Source organism: Artibeus jamaicensis, unplaced genomic scaffold (assembly GCF_021234435.1).
Source record: "Artibeus jamaicensis isolate MK-2021 breed Jamaican fruit bat unplaced genomic scaffold, CSHL_Jam_final contig_1526, whole genome shotgun sequence".
NCBI classification, from domain to species: Eukaryota; Metazoa; Chordata; class Mammalia; order Chiroptera; family Phyllostomidae; genus Artibeus; species Artibeus jamaicensis.
The window spans coordinates 2,316,106-2,335,176 of NW_026521297.1; the positions used below are offsets into that span (position 1 = coordinate 2,316,106).

General features: G+C 57.5%; 1 protein-coding gene across 1 annotated transcript; it reads right to left on the bottom strand.

Moving 5' to 3' along the window:
• Positions 1-5,068: 5,068 nt before the first annotated feature.
• On the bottom strand, positions 5,069-18,702 carry CBLC (Cbl proto-oncogene C). The gene is given in 12 exon segments (XM_037125989.2): positions 5,069-5,543; positions 5,546-5,565; positions 5,865-5,980; positions 9,675-9,755; positions 10,087-10,248; positions 11,659-11,790; positions 12,464-12,551; positions 14,064-14,201; positions 16,299-16,420; positions 16,642-16,798; positions 17,007-17,153; positions 18,350-18,702. Coding segments are annotated over 12 exon segments (1,557 nt in total). The 3' UTR covers positions 5,069-5,502.
• Between the last annotated feature and the right edge of the window lie 369 nt (positions 18,703-19,071).

Here is a 19,071-nt window from a genome sequence, read left to right on the forward strand (position 1 = left end):
CACCCCCTCCCCCCTCCCTCCCTCCCTCTTTCCTTCGCTCCCTCCCTACCTGGGGGGAGGGGAAGAGAGGCAGGCAGGCAGCAGGTGAGTGGGAGCCGGGAGAGGGCCAGGGCACCTGAAGAAGGGGGGGCTGGCGGAGCACGTGCCTGGATTGGGGGGAAGGGTCACAGGTCACACTGAGGATCACAGATCAGTGCCCAGGCTCCTCACAGACCAGGTCAGACTGGGGCAAACTCTCCAAACTGCTGGATGGCGGTGGAGGGGGGGGGGGCGGAGGTCAGGAGAGGTCACTGGTTACCAGGGAGAAATTAAGCCCTGGATGCTGGTCGGAATGGGGGGTAAGCTGGTCACGCTAGCATAGATTCCCCAGGCCTCTGATCACACTGGGGGTCACTGGTAAGACTGGGCTTGGCCCATCGGACACAGCGGGAAGGCTCAGGTTACAGGTCCATCTGGGCGTCAGACTGGGCAGCGCTCCCTTAGGCATCGGGGATACAGGAAGGCGATTGTTACATCAGGAGAGGCGACCTTCCTTCCTCTAGCATGGTTTCCCTGCCCGTCCCCCCACTGCTGGGTCAGGTGCCCCCTCGGGGCTCCCCCACCCCAGTTCTCCACACTCTGGGCCGCCATCTGAAGCCAGGGCCTGCCTCGCCCACTGAACCACGTGGGCCCAGGAGAGCAAGGCCCGGGCCTGTCTTCGACCCTCTTGTTTCCCCAACACAAGGCCAGAAAGACCACAGGCCCTCAGGTGAGGTCTGCAAGGGTCAAATTCCAGAGCACACAGGTCCCCGTGCAAAGCCCACCCAGACTGTCCACCCAGACAGCGTTACAGAACAGGTACACCGGGGCCAACTCCGGAGAATGTCTCTCAATGCCAGAGATTTGTGAAAAGGAAAGGCAGTGTTTATTTAATGCTATGCAGACCTAACGTAGTAACCTAACGTCTTCATTAAAATATCAAAGTTCTTCAGGATATCCACCTACGCACATAGCTCTCCCTTCACCCCCTGCCCTAATTCCAGAGTAATGTAACTCAGGAAAAAGAGCACACGTCCATTTTTCCAGGCTGCTGTGTCACCGTTCAGGCAAGATCTTCAATTAATCCAAAGCCATGTGGCACCTTCTCATGGTCCACTGGCAAGAGTTCTTTGTACCCATTTTCCAGGCCAAGTCTCTCCTGCTTCCCAGGCCACGCGGCCAAAGGGGGCACCCCAAAGCCGCGTGAGCCTCTTCTACCGAAGTTGCAGGGGTCTGCACTCCGACAAAAGCATGTGGCTTTCTTTTTCACCTGCCTGCAGGGGTCCCCACTCTGGCAAAGGCACGTGGTTCTCCTTCCCCTGCCGAGAGGGGGTCCTCACTCTGCCCAAAACTGTGTGGCTTCCCTCTTCAATGGCCGCCGTGTCTGGGTTTAAATCCCGGTGCCAATCTTCCTCTGTATCCCTATTTCTGACTCCTCCCACAATCAGCTACACCTGCCAGTACTTCTATGTTTTTTGCAAGTTTACTGGCTGCCATCATGAGTCTGGGCAGGTGTGGCCCCATGTCCTGGAGCCAATCTTCTCCAAGTTCCCACACAGGCACTGTAACTCAGGGGACCTGCCCCCCAGTTACATCTTGGGGGCAAGTGACTTCCACTCCCCTGGCTCCAAGCCTGGCCACAGCTATTTAACATATCCAAGTGACCCGTCAAAGACTATCGATATGTTAAATGGCCATGCCATGGATTAGCTGCAAGGCCGTGGCTATACAAAACAGCCTTGCATGTTCCTGCTCCATGTGTCCCTTCCCCCAACTCACACCTGTGGGTGGAGGGGAAGGGGTGAGGACATCTTACATGTCTCTCTGATAATTCCTATACACTGTGAGTTCTGGACACCATTCCAAATCCCTTTTTGGCCCCCCCTCTTGGCTGCACCCTGTATCAACAGGAGGACACGCGAGGCCAACTCCCTCTCGGACAAGACGGTCACAGTTGCAAACCAGCTCACGTATTGCGACCCCAGACCCCCGCTCCCCTGCTCTTGCGCCCCAACTGGGGCACCTGCTGCTCGGGCTGGGCCCTGGTAGGCACCTCTCACCAGCCACCCGCCTTCCACTTTCCTCAAGATCCCACCCAACGCAGGCTCTGGGCTAGGAGACCTGACTGACGTGGGGTCTGAAGGAGCGAAGTCATACACACCAGCCCAACCCCTCGTGGAAACAAAGTTTTAGAAACTAGTACTGTGACACCATCTGTCCTCGTCCCCTGCAATATGTTCCCACAAAAACAGCCAGAGAGACTCCATTAAAATACGCATCAACTCCTTGATTCTTCCACGCAGACTCCTGACCTCTCTCCCTTCCCCGGATGAGTGCAAAGGTCTACCTACTCCCTGGCTCTCGGGTCCTCAAACCGGTCCTTGTTGCCTCCCCGAGTCCCTCTTTCTCTCCCTTGCCGCTTGCTGGCTCCGTGTTGGCCACAGTGCTCTCCGGGCTTCCGTGCCCCTGTGCCCCCCCTCCCCCCGGGCATGTTCCAGCCTCAGGACCTCTGTGCAGACTTTTCTCTCCACTGGGACATCCTTCCCACGTGTACTTGCTTCAAATCTCTATCCAGCATCACCTGGTCAAACAGCCATTCCCGCTTTCCCAGCCACTCCTTCCTTCCCTTATCTGCCTGCATTTTTCTCTCCCCGCTCTTTCTCTGGCACACGTTTGTCTGACCCGCACAGGACGCAGGCTCTGAGTGGTTTTGTTCACTGCTGTTCCTCCTGTGCCCAGGCCAGCGCTCCGCCCGAGGAGCTGAGCAAAAAATTTAGTGAATGAATTTTCCAGTCCATGCTTGCCACCTCATGGGCACGTAATTCCACATTTTAATTAACAAGCCTTATCTTTTCTCCGCCTTTATCTACTGTTTTATAGGCAGCGCGTGGCGGTTATCTTTAAAAACTAGTTCACAGCTCGTGGGCTACTGGATGGTGACGCATTTGGAGGCTGATGGTCCTTCCCGAGTGATTCCAGGTGGCATCTGGAAAATGGAACCACTGAGAATTTGTGTAGTCGTGGGATTGGGGGGGGGCGCATGAATGCATGTTTGGTTGGAAAAGAGTGAGTTGTGCAGGGAGTGTAGATAAGAACTTTCGGGGGAATGGAACGGAATGGAAGTTTAAAACAAAGGGAGAGCATCGAGTTGAACGTGCCAAGGGGTGGAGTGCGGGGGGGACTTTGGGGAGGGCTCGCTCGCCTCCGCACCCCCTTTCCCACAGTTAGAAAACTCCCTGTTGCTTGGAAGCTTGTTCCCCTCATTGAAGCCGCCAGGCCACAGGTTTGGAATCAGGAGCCAATAGCATTAAAGGAGCAGGGCCTCGCAGACCGATTCCCTCCCAGGCGGCTGGGACACATCCCGTCTTCCAGAGATGGCTGCCACAACATCTTTCATCCCACCTGCTCTTTGAACATCTGATCTTGATACTCCTTCCACCAAGAAGTGGGGTCTCGGGTAGCTTCTCTGCTGTTCGGCTCGCCCCAAGCATTGGGTGAGGTAGAGAACCGGTGTCCGGCTTTTTGAAACCCGCCTCCGGAGCAGGCGGTGCAAGCCGAAGGTCGGCAGGCTGAGCTATTTGCGGTGGTGCCCGCAGCTGGGCCCGGGCTGGAAGTCCAGGAACCAGGCCGTAGGGTCTGTGAGACAAGCGAGCTCACGTAGGGCACCGTGCGCGCCCGCCGCCAGCAGCCCCCGGGACCGGTGTTGTCACGTCCTGTACCAGGACATGTCAGTGGGCTTCATTTTGCCTTTTGTCCGGGCTGGCCCAGGCCCGCTGTTCCGTGAGGCGGCTTTTCCGTCCAAATGCCGTAGTGCGCGGCTGCCCTTGGGGATGCGTGCGCGCTGCCTGGCGCTGGAAGCCTTGAATCCGGTTCCTTGGGGCAGCCCTGACGTCCCTCGCTCAGCTGGACCCCTACTGCCCAGAACAGGCCGACCAGGACCTGCCGATCCAGGCCTTCTCCCCTCACAGGGAAGAAGAGTTTTTCCAGGACCAGCGCTCCTGCACTGGAAGAGATTTTAAAACATGTGGTACCTCACTGTTTGGTCAGGGGCCCTGACTTCATTTCCTTTAGACTGTCAGATAAAAAGATGACAACAGCCAACACACACGAAGTGGGGTCTGTGGCGTCCCCTCCTCTTCAATCTGAGCGATTCTGTGACTCACACGTAACCAACAGAATGTGCCAGAAACGACACCACAGGACTCCCAAGATAAGGTAGAAAAGCTGTGCAGCTTCTGCCTGGGTCACTGGAGTGGCGTCCGCGACACCTTCAGCCACCGCACAAGCGGTCTGTCACCTTACAGAGCATGCAGCGTGAGCGCCCACGGAGAGGTCTGAGACCGCAGAGGGACGCCCGTCCAGCCCCCAGCTGCCCGGCCCCAAGCGCCACTTGACTGCACCTTCTGCCAGATCCACCCAAACGGGCTCCCCCACCCCCAAATCCTGGCCCACGGCTGCCCTGAGAGACAGTTACGATGGCCGCTGTGCGCAGATGAATCTGGGCCTGATTTGCTCCGGGACACGGCTACCAGGCACCGCCTGCTCCTGGGGCACCAGAGGCAAGGTGACCAGTGTCCAGTGGTCGTCGCTGCAGGTCCTCATCAGACCGGTTCATGGCTGGAGGCCGGCTGCCAGGGTCGCTGCTCACTTTCCAGTCCTGCTTCTCTAATCACGCCCCGGATTCGGTGAGTGATCCCGAGTCCTCTCGGGCAATTTCCTTTCTGCCCCAGAGGCAGCTCCTGTTGCTTGAAACTAAACCTGTGATGCACGCTTCCAGCTCCACTTGCCCCGTGGAATACGTTTTCCTCGTCTTTTCAGTCTCGGCTTAGATGTCTCCTCCTCCTGGAAGCCCGCCCTGACCTCCCAGGCTGGGTCAGCTGCCTGCTCTGGGCTCCCCTGCCCCACCCCACTGGACCGTGAGCCCCGTGCTCAGGATGGTCCAGCCCGGGGCCGGGCACAGGGTAGGGGCTCAGGGAACGTGGATCCTTTTAAACTCAAGGGAAGGGAGGGAGTCTTCCCTCAGTGATGAGGTGTCGGACACTTTCTCAGCTTGATTTGGACCGGAGGCCACTTTTACTCTTGGAAAAGGATTCCAGGGAAGAATAAAGAGTGAGAGAGAAGAGAGCAGATGTGGCAAGACTGTGGACACAACCCTCAAGGAAGTGTGGGGTCTTTTTGACTGGGGGGACTTAGAACTTGGATGTCTGGGCGCAGGAATTTTTTTTTTCTATAATGGGGTAAGAAGGTTGGCTGTCCGATTCTCTGAGAACTTGGGACTCTGGACTCCGGGGTCTGAGGAGGAGAGGCTGGGGGCCTGGACTCCTGGATCCAGGGGGGCTGGGTCCCCCCATTCCTGTCCCTCTGGTTTCAGAATCCCCGGTGAATCGAGGTGGGGCTCAGGGCTCAGGGCCCCCAAGTTCCTGGTGCCAAGCTGCCCCCTAGTGGTCGCTGCATTCTTTCTCCACACCCAGAAGGCCCGGCAGTTTATTTCTGCTTCACAAACTCCTTCCAGCCCCTGGGGCTCCCTCAGCAGCGCAACGTGGTGCCCTGTGAGGTGGAAAGAGAGGTGGTTTAAACAATACCACATCCAGGTGGGGTGGGGTGGGCAGGACCAAGGGACAGAACCCAGGCAGAGCGGGGGACTCGCCTCGCCTCCAGGCCGGCAGTGATCGTGGACCCCACCCCTGGGCAGCTGGGGGGGTGCCTTTCCCTTTAGGAGTTTCTGCAGTGGGCAGAGTTTGGAGGGGAGGAGCTGTCCATTTCCTAGGACCAGTGTCCCCTTCTGCCCCCACGCCCTGTTCCCTCAGACCCAGGGGTCCCAGACCCCAGCTGCCCTCTCTACTCACTCTGTGGCTCCCTCCCTGGCCTGCGGGCTGGAGGTGGCTTCCCATGGGACCAAGGACACAGTCCTAATTTTTGGCAGAAGAAGAGGGGCCCGGAGTTTGGGCACGGTTGGAGGCGCCTGGAGGAGAGGAGATGAAGAAATTTCACAGCTGAGCTGCAGCTGTGCCTCATTCCCCAACCAGGGCAGGGGCGATGCAGCGGTGGCGGGCAGTGTGCCAGGGCCTGGCTCCCAGCATGAGCTGTTTCCTCCCCAGCACCTCGGCTCGAGTAGGAAGGAGTTTTAGTTTGTCCATCCACCTTCCAACCCACCCACCCACCCATCCATCCATCCACCCAACCATCCATCCATCCATCCATCCATCCATCCATCCACACACCCATCCACACATCCATCCATCCATCCACCTATCCATCCATCCACCCACCCATCCATTCATTCAGCCAACAATCCATCCATCCATCCATCTATCCACCCATTCATCCACCCATTCATCCAACCATCCATCCATCCAACCATCCACCCAACTATCCATCCACCATCCATCCATCTAGCCATCCATCTACACATCCATCCACCCATCCATCCATCCATCCATCCAACCCTTCATCCACCCATCCATCCATCCACACACCCATCCACACATCCATCCATCCAGCCACCTATCCATCCATCCACCCATCCATCCATCTAGCCATCCATCCACACATCCATCCACCCATCCATCCAACCATCCATCCATCCACCCATCCATCCATCCATCCATCCATCCATCCATCCACCCATCCATTCATCCAACCAACCATCCAACCAACCATCCAACCATCCATCCATCCATCCATCCATCCATCCATCCATCCACCCATCCATCCATCCATCCATCCAACCAACCATCCATCCATCCACCCATCCATCCATCCATCCATCCATCCAACCATCCATCCATCCATCCACCCATCCATCCATCCAACCAACCATCCAACCATCCATCCATCCATCCATCCATCCATCCATCCATCCATCCATCCATCCATCCATCCATCCAACCAACCATCCAACCAACCATCCATCCATCCAACCATCCATCCAACCAACCATCCATCCATCCATGCCTCCACCTCATTCATTCATCTCCAAAATATTTTCTAAGCATCAACAGTGTATCAGGCACTGTTCTGGGCTCTGAAAAGGTAACCGTGCCCCTGGCTGGTGTGGTTCAGTGGACTGAGTGCAAGCCTTCAAACCAAAAGGTCACAGGTTTGATTCCCAGTCAGGGCACATGCCTGGGCTGTGGGCCAGGTTGGGCCCCCAGTAGGGGGCACATGAGAGGCAACTACACTGATGTTTCTCTCCCTCTCTTTCTCCTTTCCTCCCCTGCTCTCTGAAAATAAATAAAAATAAAATTTTAGCCATGAACCAGACAGACTGTCTCCTCACGGAGCTGACGGTCTACCTAGTAATCAAGTGCGTGGACACAGAAATATCGCCAAGAGTTAGGAGTCCTTCGGGGAGCTGAAACAGGCGGGGGAGAGTATGAGGGGAGAGTGGACATGAGGGTGTCTGGGGGAGACCTCACGAAGGAGGGGCCAGTGAGCAGGAGCCCGAGTGCCAGAAGGGCGCTGGGTGGTGGGCTTGCAGGCCTGTTAGAACAGCGAGGGGTGGGTTGTTGTTGGGAAGGAATTGGGGGGGGGTGTAGAAGGTCACTGGGGAGATGGGGAGTGTCAGAGCCTCAGGCCTCAAGGGCGGGGCAGTGGAGACAATGTTGGCTTTAATTCCTGGAGCCCTGGGGAGCTTCTGAGAGTTTGGGTGGGGGTGGGGCATCGGACTCAGGTTTCTGAGGCCCAGTCTTGCTGACATCATTAAAACTCCTGGTGCCCAGGCTGGCTTGTCCCCATTTTGCACATGCAGACACTAAGGATGGGAGAGGAACCCAGGGGTCAGCCAGGTGCCAGGGCTCTGCGGGATGTTGGTGGCGCCCCCTAGAGGTGGGTTTCTCCGGTGGAGAACAGCTCTGCTCTGGAGCGAGGTATGCAGAGGAAGACCACAGAGACACAGGCCATTAACCCCGCCCCAGGTGCCCGCAGCAGCCCCGCACGGTGGGAACGGGCATCACACCCATTTCCCAGACAAAGCAATCGAGGCCCACAGAAGGAGCGGAGGGAGGATGGGCTCTGGAATCTGGAGCCAGGGACCCCGCTTTCAGCCCTATCAGCTGATCACCACGGAGCCCCAGTGTCCCCCTCTGTGTAAGAGGGGTCACAACAGTACCCACCTCACTGGGTCGTCACGACAATGACATCAATGCATGAGAAAGCAGTGGCAGGCCCAGCCCAGGGCGCACAGTCTAGAATATTGTTACAACTTTGCACGGGGACAGGTTACTAGACCTCCTGTGGGCACCGAGTTGTAAGCTACGTATGAGTCCAATCACTCTGTTGGACAGAGGAAACGAATACAATACTGTATTCCACGCTTTTTAACGTTTGTTAAAAAAAAAAAAAACAAAACTTAACAAAGCCGTGCCAGCCATCCTCCAGGGACAGGGACGCACACATTAGCTGTTCTCATTAAGACCGTCACCTTGCTGGGAAATCACCAGGCTGCCTGACCTCAGTGCTCTGGAGGATGAGGCGCAGGAGGCGCCTGGACTTCGAATCAGGCAGGGTGTGGGGCGGCGAGCAGGGGGCACGCCAGGCGGGGGCACAGCCTCCGCAGCGGGGCGGCCCGCGGTGCCTGCCCCTCGGCCTCCGGTTCTGGCTGTGTACCCCTCCTTGTCCTCAGGGAGCCGGCTGAGTGCCTCCTAATGTTTCCATTTGCTTTTGGCTGCAGGTTGGGATCTGTTTTTAGCTTCCCTGGCTGGTGTCAGCGTGCCCTCCCCTCCCCCCTCTTCCTGCCGGCTCTCTTGTTTGCTGTGTGCGAATAATGTTCCCAGACTTCCTGAGTTGTTTGTTTGGAGGCAGCCCGTATTGATTGAGACTCTCAGGGACTCAGTCTGCCATGTTACCAGAGACTGGGCCCTCCCCAGCGTGCTAGGGTCTCAGAAAATCCTGGGGTGGGAGGTGAGGGATGCGAGGGGGGAAGAAGGCAAGGCTGGGGCTCCCCTAAAAAATCGGCCGATGATTTTTAAGGCCCCTAACCCTGGCGTGTCCTCTTCTAGGCCGTGTGGGGCAGGGCAGCCACAGTCACCTGTCTGGGCTTCTTGCCTCTGAAAAATGAGGAGGAACATTCTAGACTTCGCAGGGCTGTTGAGAAGACGCCACTCGACTTATTCATTCAACATCTATTCATTGAGCACTTACTACGTGTTATGTAGTAGGTGCTCTTCTTCTTCTAGATTTTAGTGATAAGTCCTAACTTCAGGAGAGTGACAAGTGGCTGATGGTTTCAGAAGAAAACAGGGACCATGCTCTGCCAGCTGGTGAAAAGAGCTATGAAAATGCAGCGGGCAGGGGCTTGGAAGGACTGGGGAGCTGTTTTCAATAAGGGGGTCTTGGAAGATCTCCGTGAGGGAGGCTCTGAGAAAGTGAGCCTGGGTAAAGGAGGTCCAGGCAGAGGGAACAACTTGTGCAAAGGCCCTGGGGCAGGACATGTCTGGGATGCTGGAAGGAGGGCCAGCAAGCCAGTGATGGGGGGTGAGTAAGGAAGAGCACAAGAGAAGAGGACTTACAGGTGTGGGTGCCAGATGACACAGCACCCTGTCTGTGGGTGCAGAGAACCAGTGGCTGGCCCGGCACCCCTGAGCACCCAGCTGGACCAGGGGCCCCGCTGTTGAACGAGACCCGAGCTGCCCACCTCAGACCAGCACCAGACTCACCACCGTCAGCTGGCCTTTACTTCTGGGAGGACCAGGGGGCAGGTCTAGGTGAGGGGGCAATGGGGGCGCTGAGGGGGTCACCTAAGGGAGACAGAGGGTGGGGAGAGAGCTGTAAGCTGCCACGTTCTTCTTACCTGTGCGTCTCCCTGCCTGGCGTCCCGGCGTCCCCGGGTCCATGCACTGTTCCAGCCATTGGAGAGCGAAGGAGGGTGAGACAGAGTCCTAACCCTCAGTGGGGTTCACACCAGAGACAGCCTTGCCCCAGCCCCTCAGGGAAGCCAAAGTCCAGGCCCCGGGAGCCCCCGAATCCTGTCACCAGCCCGCTCCTCCCTCAGACCCAGGAGCACAGGCCCCACCCCTCCTCCCTCACACCCAGGGATTTCAGGTCTAGCTCCCGGCTGGCCCTGCCTACCTGCCCCATCTCCTCCTCTTCATCTGCCCAGTCATTGATCTTCCCTGGGTCCTCAGCAGCGGCTCTGGCTTCCGCTGGCCTCCCTGGGAACTGATGGATGCTCACGACCTCTTGGCCCTGGATCTCGCTGCGGCAGAAGGGGCAGGTCTGGCTGTCTGAGCGCTGGGGGCAGAGAGGGAAGCGTCAGGGGTCTCCCGGTTCATTTCAACACCCCCTGGGACCCTGCGGGCCTTGCTCTGCAGCAGAGTGATGTTGGGGGGGGCCGGGGGGGGGCAGACAGAGGGAGGCCAACGGAGAGGAAGAGAGGAGAGAGGGAGGGGGGGGGATGAGGAGAGAGCTGCAGGACTAGAAGCGGGAACGGGACCAGAGCCTGAGGCCAGGGACACGCACAAATGGGGACCTCGATGGCGCCAGGGTGTGGACCCCAGCCGGTGACAGTGCCGCTGCGGGGCAAGGAAGCCCGAGGTGCTCTCCTCGGCAGCCTCCCCACACCCCCCCCCAGCACCTGGGCCGGCACTGCAGCTGCACTGGCCCTGGTGGTTCTTATTACGGTTGCGGGATGCGGGTCAGCAGAAACCAACGGGAAGAACAAGGTTTATGACTCAGGTCCGGGAGGGGGCCTGGCAGGCCGGGGGGCCCCACAGGGACACTGGGAGGTCGCAGGCAGAGGGGGGGGGCGGTGGTTACATGGACCTCGGGGCTCTGCCTTTTTTTAAAAAAAAAAAGATTTAGTTATTTATTCATTTTTTCTTTTTATTCTTTTCTCCTTACTCAAGGACATGCTTATTGATTTGAGAGAGGGGAGGGGTGAGAGGGGGCAGAGAGAGAGAGAGACAGACAGGCAGGCACTGATAGGGAGTCTCTCCACCGGGTGACTCGCCAACCCACTGAGTCCCCCTGGCCGGTGGCGACCCTGCCTTCAGTAGGGGCAGAATGGGTAGCTCAGGGTTTCCCGGGTTCCCTTTTATTGGCGAATTTACAGCACAGGAGTGGGAATGAGGATGTAGAAAGGGAAACACATGGGTCGGCTAAGAAGATTACCCAGGGCTTTCTCAAGGGGAACTTCCTGGGTGGGGGCAGGCAGGTTCCTTATCTGCTCAGCTGGCCAGTAGCTGCGTCAAACATCTGGTTATTTGCTTATTGGTCATGGGTGTCTTTGAAATGTGTGACTCAGCAACCGAAAGCTGAATGCCGGGCGCGTACATTCCCATCAAAAAGCTTTACTCCCGCACCTACACTGCAGCGGCCACAGCCCCCTACCCCCGAGGGGCCAGGCTGGAGGGCTTCAGGATCCGTACCCTCCCTGTGGCTCCGTTCTCCAGAGACCGAGGTTAAGGCTCAGAGAAGCGAAGCCACCGGCCCCAGATGGCCCAGTCGGGAAAGGAAGGAGCTCTACCCACGAATCCTGTAGGTGGGGAAGGAGAAGCAGAGGTGACGGACGCACAGACACGGACACACAGACAGGGACAGGCAGGCTCCTGGCCCTCACTCCTGAGCCACCCTGATCCACGCGGCAAAGGGGAGGTCCTTCAGGGGCTTTTCCCTGTGGGTGGAGTGACAGGGGAGACCCACCTGCCAGGTGTCCAGGCAGCGGCTGCACAGCAGGTGCCCGCACGGCTTGATCTTCACGTCCTTGTTGCCCTCGGCGCAGATCTTACAGAGCTCAAACGTGGAGTCCATGTCCCAGTACAGCTGCAGCTGCTCCTGGGGGGCGAGGGGCGGGGCAGGCGGCAAGGGTGGCGGCATCAGCCCCAGGGATACAGGTGGGGCTGCAGGGAGACAGTCCCTAACCTCAGTGCCAGCCCCTGACCCTCCCCCAAACTCCAGGCCCTGTGTCCGCTGCCTCTTGCATGTACCCCGTGGTTACGAGAGACATACTCTCCAGGGTGGGCTTCTAGTAGGGTGGCTGGATTTAGCAACAGAAAATGCAGGACACCCTGTTACATTGGCTTTTCACATATACGCAGAGTAAAGTTGCAGTGTGTTCCAAACACTGCGTGATATACCTGCACTTAAAAGAAAATGATTCGTCGTTTCTCTTCCACCCTCGGGGTGATTGGGAGGGGAGACTAAGGCGCAGGGGCTGTGAGTGCTCAGGCGCATTAGCTGTTCTGATGATCTCAGAAGTGTCATTTCCTGCTTCAATCCCCAGGAAAAGCCCTGGGGAGGCAGCAGGAGGAGCTGTGCTTCCCACAGAAGGAACAGAGAGGCCGGGCGTGATGTACCTTAGGTCACGTGGCCATCACACCCGCACAGAACCCCAAGGCCTCTGGGATTGCAGGGCCTGGCTCCGTGGGAGAGATTCCTGAGCCCAGGGTGGAGGGGGAGGTCAGCAATGCTGGGCAGGGGGAGAGGGGGCCACCGGCCTGGGCTTCACCTCTGACACTTGGATGCGCTGATGGGGTTCCGGGTGGAAGAGTTCAGTCAGGTCCGGGTTGTGGTTCTTCCCATCTGGGTAGAGGTAGCTGGGGGAGGGAAGAGGTGGCTGGCGAGGGCCCCTCCAGCCCGCTCCGGGCATCACAAAGACCCCTGCCCCCACCCTTGCTCCTCCTCCCCGGGGAGCAGGAGCCCCGAATCTCCTGCTGGTCTGGGGTATTTGTCTCCCGTTCTCCTTACATCTGCCTCTGCAGGGCGTGGCCGTGTAGCTTCACGCCCCCATGATGGGCAGTCATAGCTTCAGTGACTGAAGCTCTAGGGACGGGGATGGGGACATGGATCAAAACCCAGGCCATCCAGGCCTCATCCTCCCAGATGTCACCTGGCCTAGAGTCCTCAGGCCTGAGCACAGCAGCATCTCAGAGTCACAGATTCCCAAGTGACCAATCCCTAGAGTATCAGACCAGCAGGGTTCCAAGGACCCCCTCCTAGGTACCTAAGCCACTTCTTGTTTCCTAGCTGGGGAAATGTGAGGCTCATGTGAGGCTGAGTGAGGCAGCCCCGGGCCACCTGTCCCAGCCCTCACGCTGTAAACCAGGGTCCTTTCTGCTCATTAGGGTCACGTTTCTCACATTTCTGTGCTTTTTTGTGTGTGACATCACTGTCTGAAATGCCTGCAGGCACAGTTTATAGTTGTCTGTTCGCTCAGTGTCAATGAATCAACACTATATATTACACAAGGTGTCTTCATTTTATTTTTTTTATCCTCACTTGGGGACATATTTTCATTGCTTTTTAGAGGGAGAGGAAGGGAAAGAGGGAAGCATCAATGTGAGAGAGAAGCATCGGTCAGTTGCCTCCTGCAGGCGCCCAGACGGGATGTCATGTGCCCGGATTGGGGATGGAGCCCGTGACCCAGGCATGTGCCCTGACTGGGAATGGAACCCACGACCTTTGTTTTAATGACCAGACACCGATCTAAGTGACTGAGCCATGCAGGGCTATGTAAGGTGTCTTTACACAGAAGCACACATACAGGTCGTTGTGTAGTGACTGGCTGACAAAAGGTGACCAGTCTCGCAGGAATGGCTCAGTATTCGACACCTCGGTGACTGCGCAGAACAGAACTACCCTGAATCAGGAGAACCGATTGCACACCTGCGCGTCTGCTAAGAAGGCTCTGATTTCAGGTCCAGGGTGGGCCTCGGGAACCTCACCTGCCTTTTTCTTCCTTCCCTCCTGCCCAAGGCAGCTGCCGAGACGGAGGCCCTGGGGCAGCCAAGTCACAGAAGGAAAACCACCGGTCCCGCTGTCTGCCCGCTCTCTTTCTGCTCTAACAGTTTGGATTTCAAAACGGGATAAGGTTGATACAGAAGCTAAAGCTCCGAGGGACATTTCAAGAAATGGGGCCACGTGGGTGCCGCGCTCAACTCCCCACACCCTTCTCTGTGGAGCTGCCGCTGCCGGCCTGGCTGGCAGCTTTGCCTCAAGACCCTCGTCTGCCACCTGCTGGAACATTGCAGTATTGCAAGTTCATGACGTCGGCGGTGCAAGGTGCAGCCGGACAACTCTCAACCCCCACCACCACGAGGAGGACTCACAAGCCTTCCTTTTGTCCTTCCAGGAGCGCCTGGAACAAGGGTTGGTTTTGAGGGATGGTCTGCACGATGCTGCCGTCTGAGGTCACGTATCCGATGGCCCACTGGCCCAGGCGGGTGCAGCTGGGTCGGAAGATGTAGCTACAGGAAGAGGCAGGGAGGATGGTGGGAGAGACTGGTCACCATTGACTCTTCTGGGACGGCCCAGCCCCGCACCCTGTTGGGGATCCAGATGCCCAAGTCCCCACCCCCTTATAACGCAGCTCCCCACTTTTTAGACAATGAGGGGTTATATTCCTCTCTGTCCGTCCTATGGGGGATCAGCTGCTTGGCTCCCCTTCTCCCCGCACTAGGGTTTAGACCAGGTTGATTCTGGACTGGCCAATCAGTGCCTTTCAGGACCCCTGAGCATAGTAATGGGAGTCAGCCCTGGGACTTTTTTGTTTTTCAATTAAAAAAAATTTTTTTTTTAATTTCAGAGAGAGGGGAGGGGAAGGAGAAAGATGGGGAAAGAAACATTGATGCAAGAGAAACATCACTCTGTTGCCTCTGGTATTCTCCCTGACTGGGGAGTGAACTTGCAACCCAGACAAGTGCCCTGGCTGGGAATCAAACGCACGACCTTTCGGTTTGTGGCATAAACGCCAAACCAACTAAGCCACACCAGCCAGGGCAGCCCTGGGACTTTTGCTGGAAGTTCCACCGAGGTAGCCGATTCCTACAGAGGTTGCTAAGCTGGCAGGCTATACAGCTGGGGATTCTAGAATCCATGAGGAGAGATCATATCTGCAAACAAAGCTAACAGACGAAAGCAGAGACGGGATAATCAGGATCTGATTCTTGACAATAACACGTTGAGCACCTGGATATAGCTCTGCCTGAAGCCTGCCAAGACACTTGGTCTTTTTACTTATGGAAATTAGTTCATCCCTTTTTTTTCTTTCCCTTTAACCCAGTGTGCAGTGTAATTGGAAAGGTGCTAATGCACTTGCTGTCCTGGGGGACCTGCTCCCTAGTTTTGCAAAGACTCATGAATCTGACCTCTTGGTGTTTCAGGGAGCTCAGCCCCTCAGTTCTTGTCAAAAAATTTTTAAAGATTTTATTTATTTATTTTTAGAGAAAGGGGAAGAAAGGGAGAAAGAGAGGGAGAGAAACATCAATGTGTGGTTGCCTTTCTCACACCCCCAACGAGGGACCTGGCCCACAACCCAGGCATGTGCCCTGATTGGGAATCAAACCAGTGACCTTTTGGTTCATAGGCTGGTACTCACCCTCTGGGGAGACCCAATGGCTCAAAGCTCCTGGCTGGAAATAATTTCAGGTGTCTGGTTCCCAGTCTCCTACCCCAGCAGGTGAGGGAACTCCTGTCTGTCAGCCGCTGACTCCGCCCCTCTTACGGGTCTGGTTGAATAGTTGTCGGACTTCCCTGCAGTTCAATTTTCTGTCTATTCTGGTTGTGTTTTTGTTTCTAAATCTTTGTTGTCCTTAATTTTGTTTGTGCGAGGAGGCACAGTATTGCCACCTACACTTCCATCTTGGCCGGAAGTCTGGGAATTGCTACTAAAAATATTTAATAGCTCTGGCTGGGTGGCTCAGTGGGTTGGAGCGTTGTCCCTGTACACCAAAAGGTTGAGGGTTCAATCCCGGGTCAGGGTACCTGTCTCGGTTTTGGGTGGGATCCCCGGTTGGGGCATGAACAAGAGGTAACTGATGGATGTTTCTCTCTCACATTGATGTTTCTCTCTCTCTAAAAATCAATAAGTATATCCTCAGGTGAGGATTAAAGAAACAAACAAACCATGGAGGAACAGCATGTTTATAAAAGTTTTTTTAGCTCTGGCTGGTGTGGCTCAGTGGATTGAGTGTGGGCCTGTGAACCAAAGGGTTGAAGGTTGGATTCCTAGTCAGGGCACATCCCTGGTTTATTGGCCAGGTTCCCAGTAGGGGGCGCACAAGAGGCAACCACACATTGATGTTTCTCTACCTCTCTTTCTCCTTCCCTTCCCCTCTCTCTAAAAATAAATAAATAAAATCTTAAACAAGATCTAGGAGGCCTCAGGAGAAGAGGTGGGGCACTCTGTGTCCTACCTCTGGGTTCTCCGTTCTCTGGGACCCCAGGCACCCCAGCCCTTCAGTTCTTGCTTTCTCTGAAGGACGTCTGGGTTTCCACCACCCCAAGTCCAGAGCTGAGAGCCTGGAACCCTTAGCAGCCTCCCCCTCCCGAGGCCTGCCCCGTACCTGCCTGGCTTGTCCCTGCAGGCCTGCAGACGTGCCTGGACCTCGTCGTACGTGAGGAAGGCCATGTAGCCCGGGTGGTTGACCGCCAGAAACTGCCAGTTCTTGAGGAGTGTTGGCCAGGGCTGGAGAGGGTGATGCCTGGGTCACGGATGGGCTGATGGAGCAGCGCCCCTTCCTGGTGCTTCCCAGGGTCCAAGAACCCAGCTCACACTGCGGTGGGCCTCAGGAATCTCTTTTACACAGAAGACTCCAGACCCTAATTCCCCAGGACCCAGGAGGCAGGCCCCCAGCCTCTCCTCCCACGGGACCCAAGTCTGAGCTCCCAGCCTTGACCTTCCCTGACCTGGAAGAGCCTGGTGAAGATGTCAAATTCGAAGATGGACACGTGACCACTGAAGGTGAGGTCGATGGTGGAGCGCAAGGCGAAGGTTGTGGGGCCTGATTCCATGGGGTGGCAGGTGCACAGGAGGGACTCAAACTCAGCCCAGGGCAGCACACACCTGGATGGACGGTGTGTGTGTAGGGGGTGCAGGTCAGGCCTCTGGGAGCCTAGGATGGAGGACCTCTATCTAGCAAGGAGGCCTCTGGGGACTGGGGCTTCTGGGTCTGAGGGAGGAGGGGGCTGAGGGGCTGGGAACCAGGACTCCTGGGTCCCTGGGCAGGGGCAGGATAAGGCTCCAGGGGCCCCAGGAGCAGGCACTCACTCACCGGGCTCCACAGTGCTCCCTCCAGAAGCTGTGGGCTGCGGTCGTGGTGACCCGATACGTGTGCCCACAATACTTTCCCTCAGGAAAGAGCGCGCTCAGCTCCGCACACATGTGGCTGAAGATAAGGGCCAGCTTGGCCAGCTGTCGCCTGTGAGGATGGACTCTGAGCACCTGGCTGGACGCTGGGGCTCCCACTGACACCCCCACCCTCCGTGGCGAACACCCACAGGCCCCAGGCTCCCTGATGCAGCGGTGCAGGGGAAGCCAATTTCCACACTGCCTGCTGCAGCCCCGACGCCTCCCGTGTCAGAGCCTCAGTTTCTTTGTCTGTGAAGGAAAGGAGGTGCAGCCCGGTATCCTGTCCTCCCGCACGCAGGCCCAGGCTCTGCCTGGAGCTCGCGGCGCCAGAGGAGAAGCCATGCCTAATCGGTCATGGGGACCGCCAGGGCCCTTACGCTTAGCTGTGTGCTTTTAGGCGGGTTCCTTTATGTTCCCCCAAGCCTCAGTTTCTCCAACTGTGAAGTGGGCATAAGTACAGCTCCTGTCTCACAGTGATGAGAGTGGTGAGGATTCTTACAGGCACATAAAATGCCTAGCACACCCAGCACACAGTCGCCGCTCAGTGCGTATTAATTATGAGTTCTTCTTTTTAAAAAAATTCATTCTTTAAAAAATCCTCATCCGAGGATGTCTATTGATTTTAGAGAGAGAGAAACATCGATGTGAAAGAGAAACATCAGGCGCCCTGGAATTGAATCCAAAATCCAGGCTTGTGCCTGGACTCCCGGGCCGAGGGAGGAGGGACTGGGGGCGTGGACTCCAGGTCCAAAGGAGGAGGGGCTGGGGGCGTGGACTCCGGGTCTAAAGTAGATGGGGCTGGGGGCGTGGACTCCCGGGTCCGAGGGAGGAGGGGCTGGGGGCGTGGACTCCGGGTCCAAAGGAGGAGGGGCTGGGGGCGTGGACCGCGGGTCCAAAGGAGGAGGGGCTGGGGGCGTGGACTCCCGAGTCCGAGGGAGGAGGGGCTGGGGGCGTGGACTCCGGGTCCAAAGGAGGAGGGGCTGGGGGCGTGGACCGCGGGTCCAAAGGAGGAGGGGCTAGGGGCGTGGCCTCCTGAGTCCGAGGGAGGAGGGGCTGGGGGCGTGGACTCAGGGTCCAAAGGAGGAGGGACTGGGGGCTTGAGCTCCTGGATCCGAGGGAGGAGGGGCTGGGGTCGTGGACCCCCGGGTCCGAGGGAGGAGTGGCTGGGGGCGTGGACTCCCGAGTCTGAGAGATAAGGATGGGAGCCCGACATGGTCCTTCCAGGTGACCCCACCTTTACTCCGGGGGCCAAGGGCTTTTACTCACCTGTGTATGGAGCCCTCCCGGAAGAGCTCGTCGTTGGTACTCTTTTGGCCTCGTGGTGGCAGGAGCGTCGCAACCTGCCTGCTCTTGGCCTCCAGGTTGGCGAGGTAGACGATGAGAAAGTCTCTGGCACCCCCGGGACCCTCGTGGCCGCCTCCACCGCCCGCCTGCCGGGCGTGGGCCACCTCTCGAAGTAACTTCGCGGTGCGGGGCAGCAAGTTCCTTAGCGAGGGGGGACTCGAGGCGAGCCGGAGGTCCCCGCATTGCTCCTGCAGGCGCTGCAGCAGCCTCACCGCCCGGCCAAGCGCGCGGGGCTCTCCACTCTGCCACCTGCGTGGGATCGCCGCCACAGCCATGGGCCCTCGGGTGCCTGACCAGGGATGGGTGCGGAGGTGAAAGGCGCGGCCCCGCTCCGGTAAGGTTGGGGCGGGGCTCGGTGCCAGAGGTGAGGGCGGGCCCTGGAGAAACGCGGAGGAGGCGGCAGGCGCTTGTGTCTCCAAAGGGGGCGGGGTCTGGGGCCCTGGCACCTGGGTTCCCTAGAGATAGGGTTCGAAAGTCTAGTCCCCAAAGGACAGCCGCGATAGGGAGTCTTCGGTGGGTGGAGATAGGAGGTGATTCCTGGGTGGGAGGGAATTGCAAGTAAGATGCCCGCGCGCCGTTGAAGAGGGGCCGAGGGCTGGTTGAATGGAGGAATGGCTGGAGGGAGACCTAGGACTTTCCCCCAT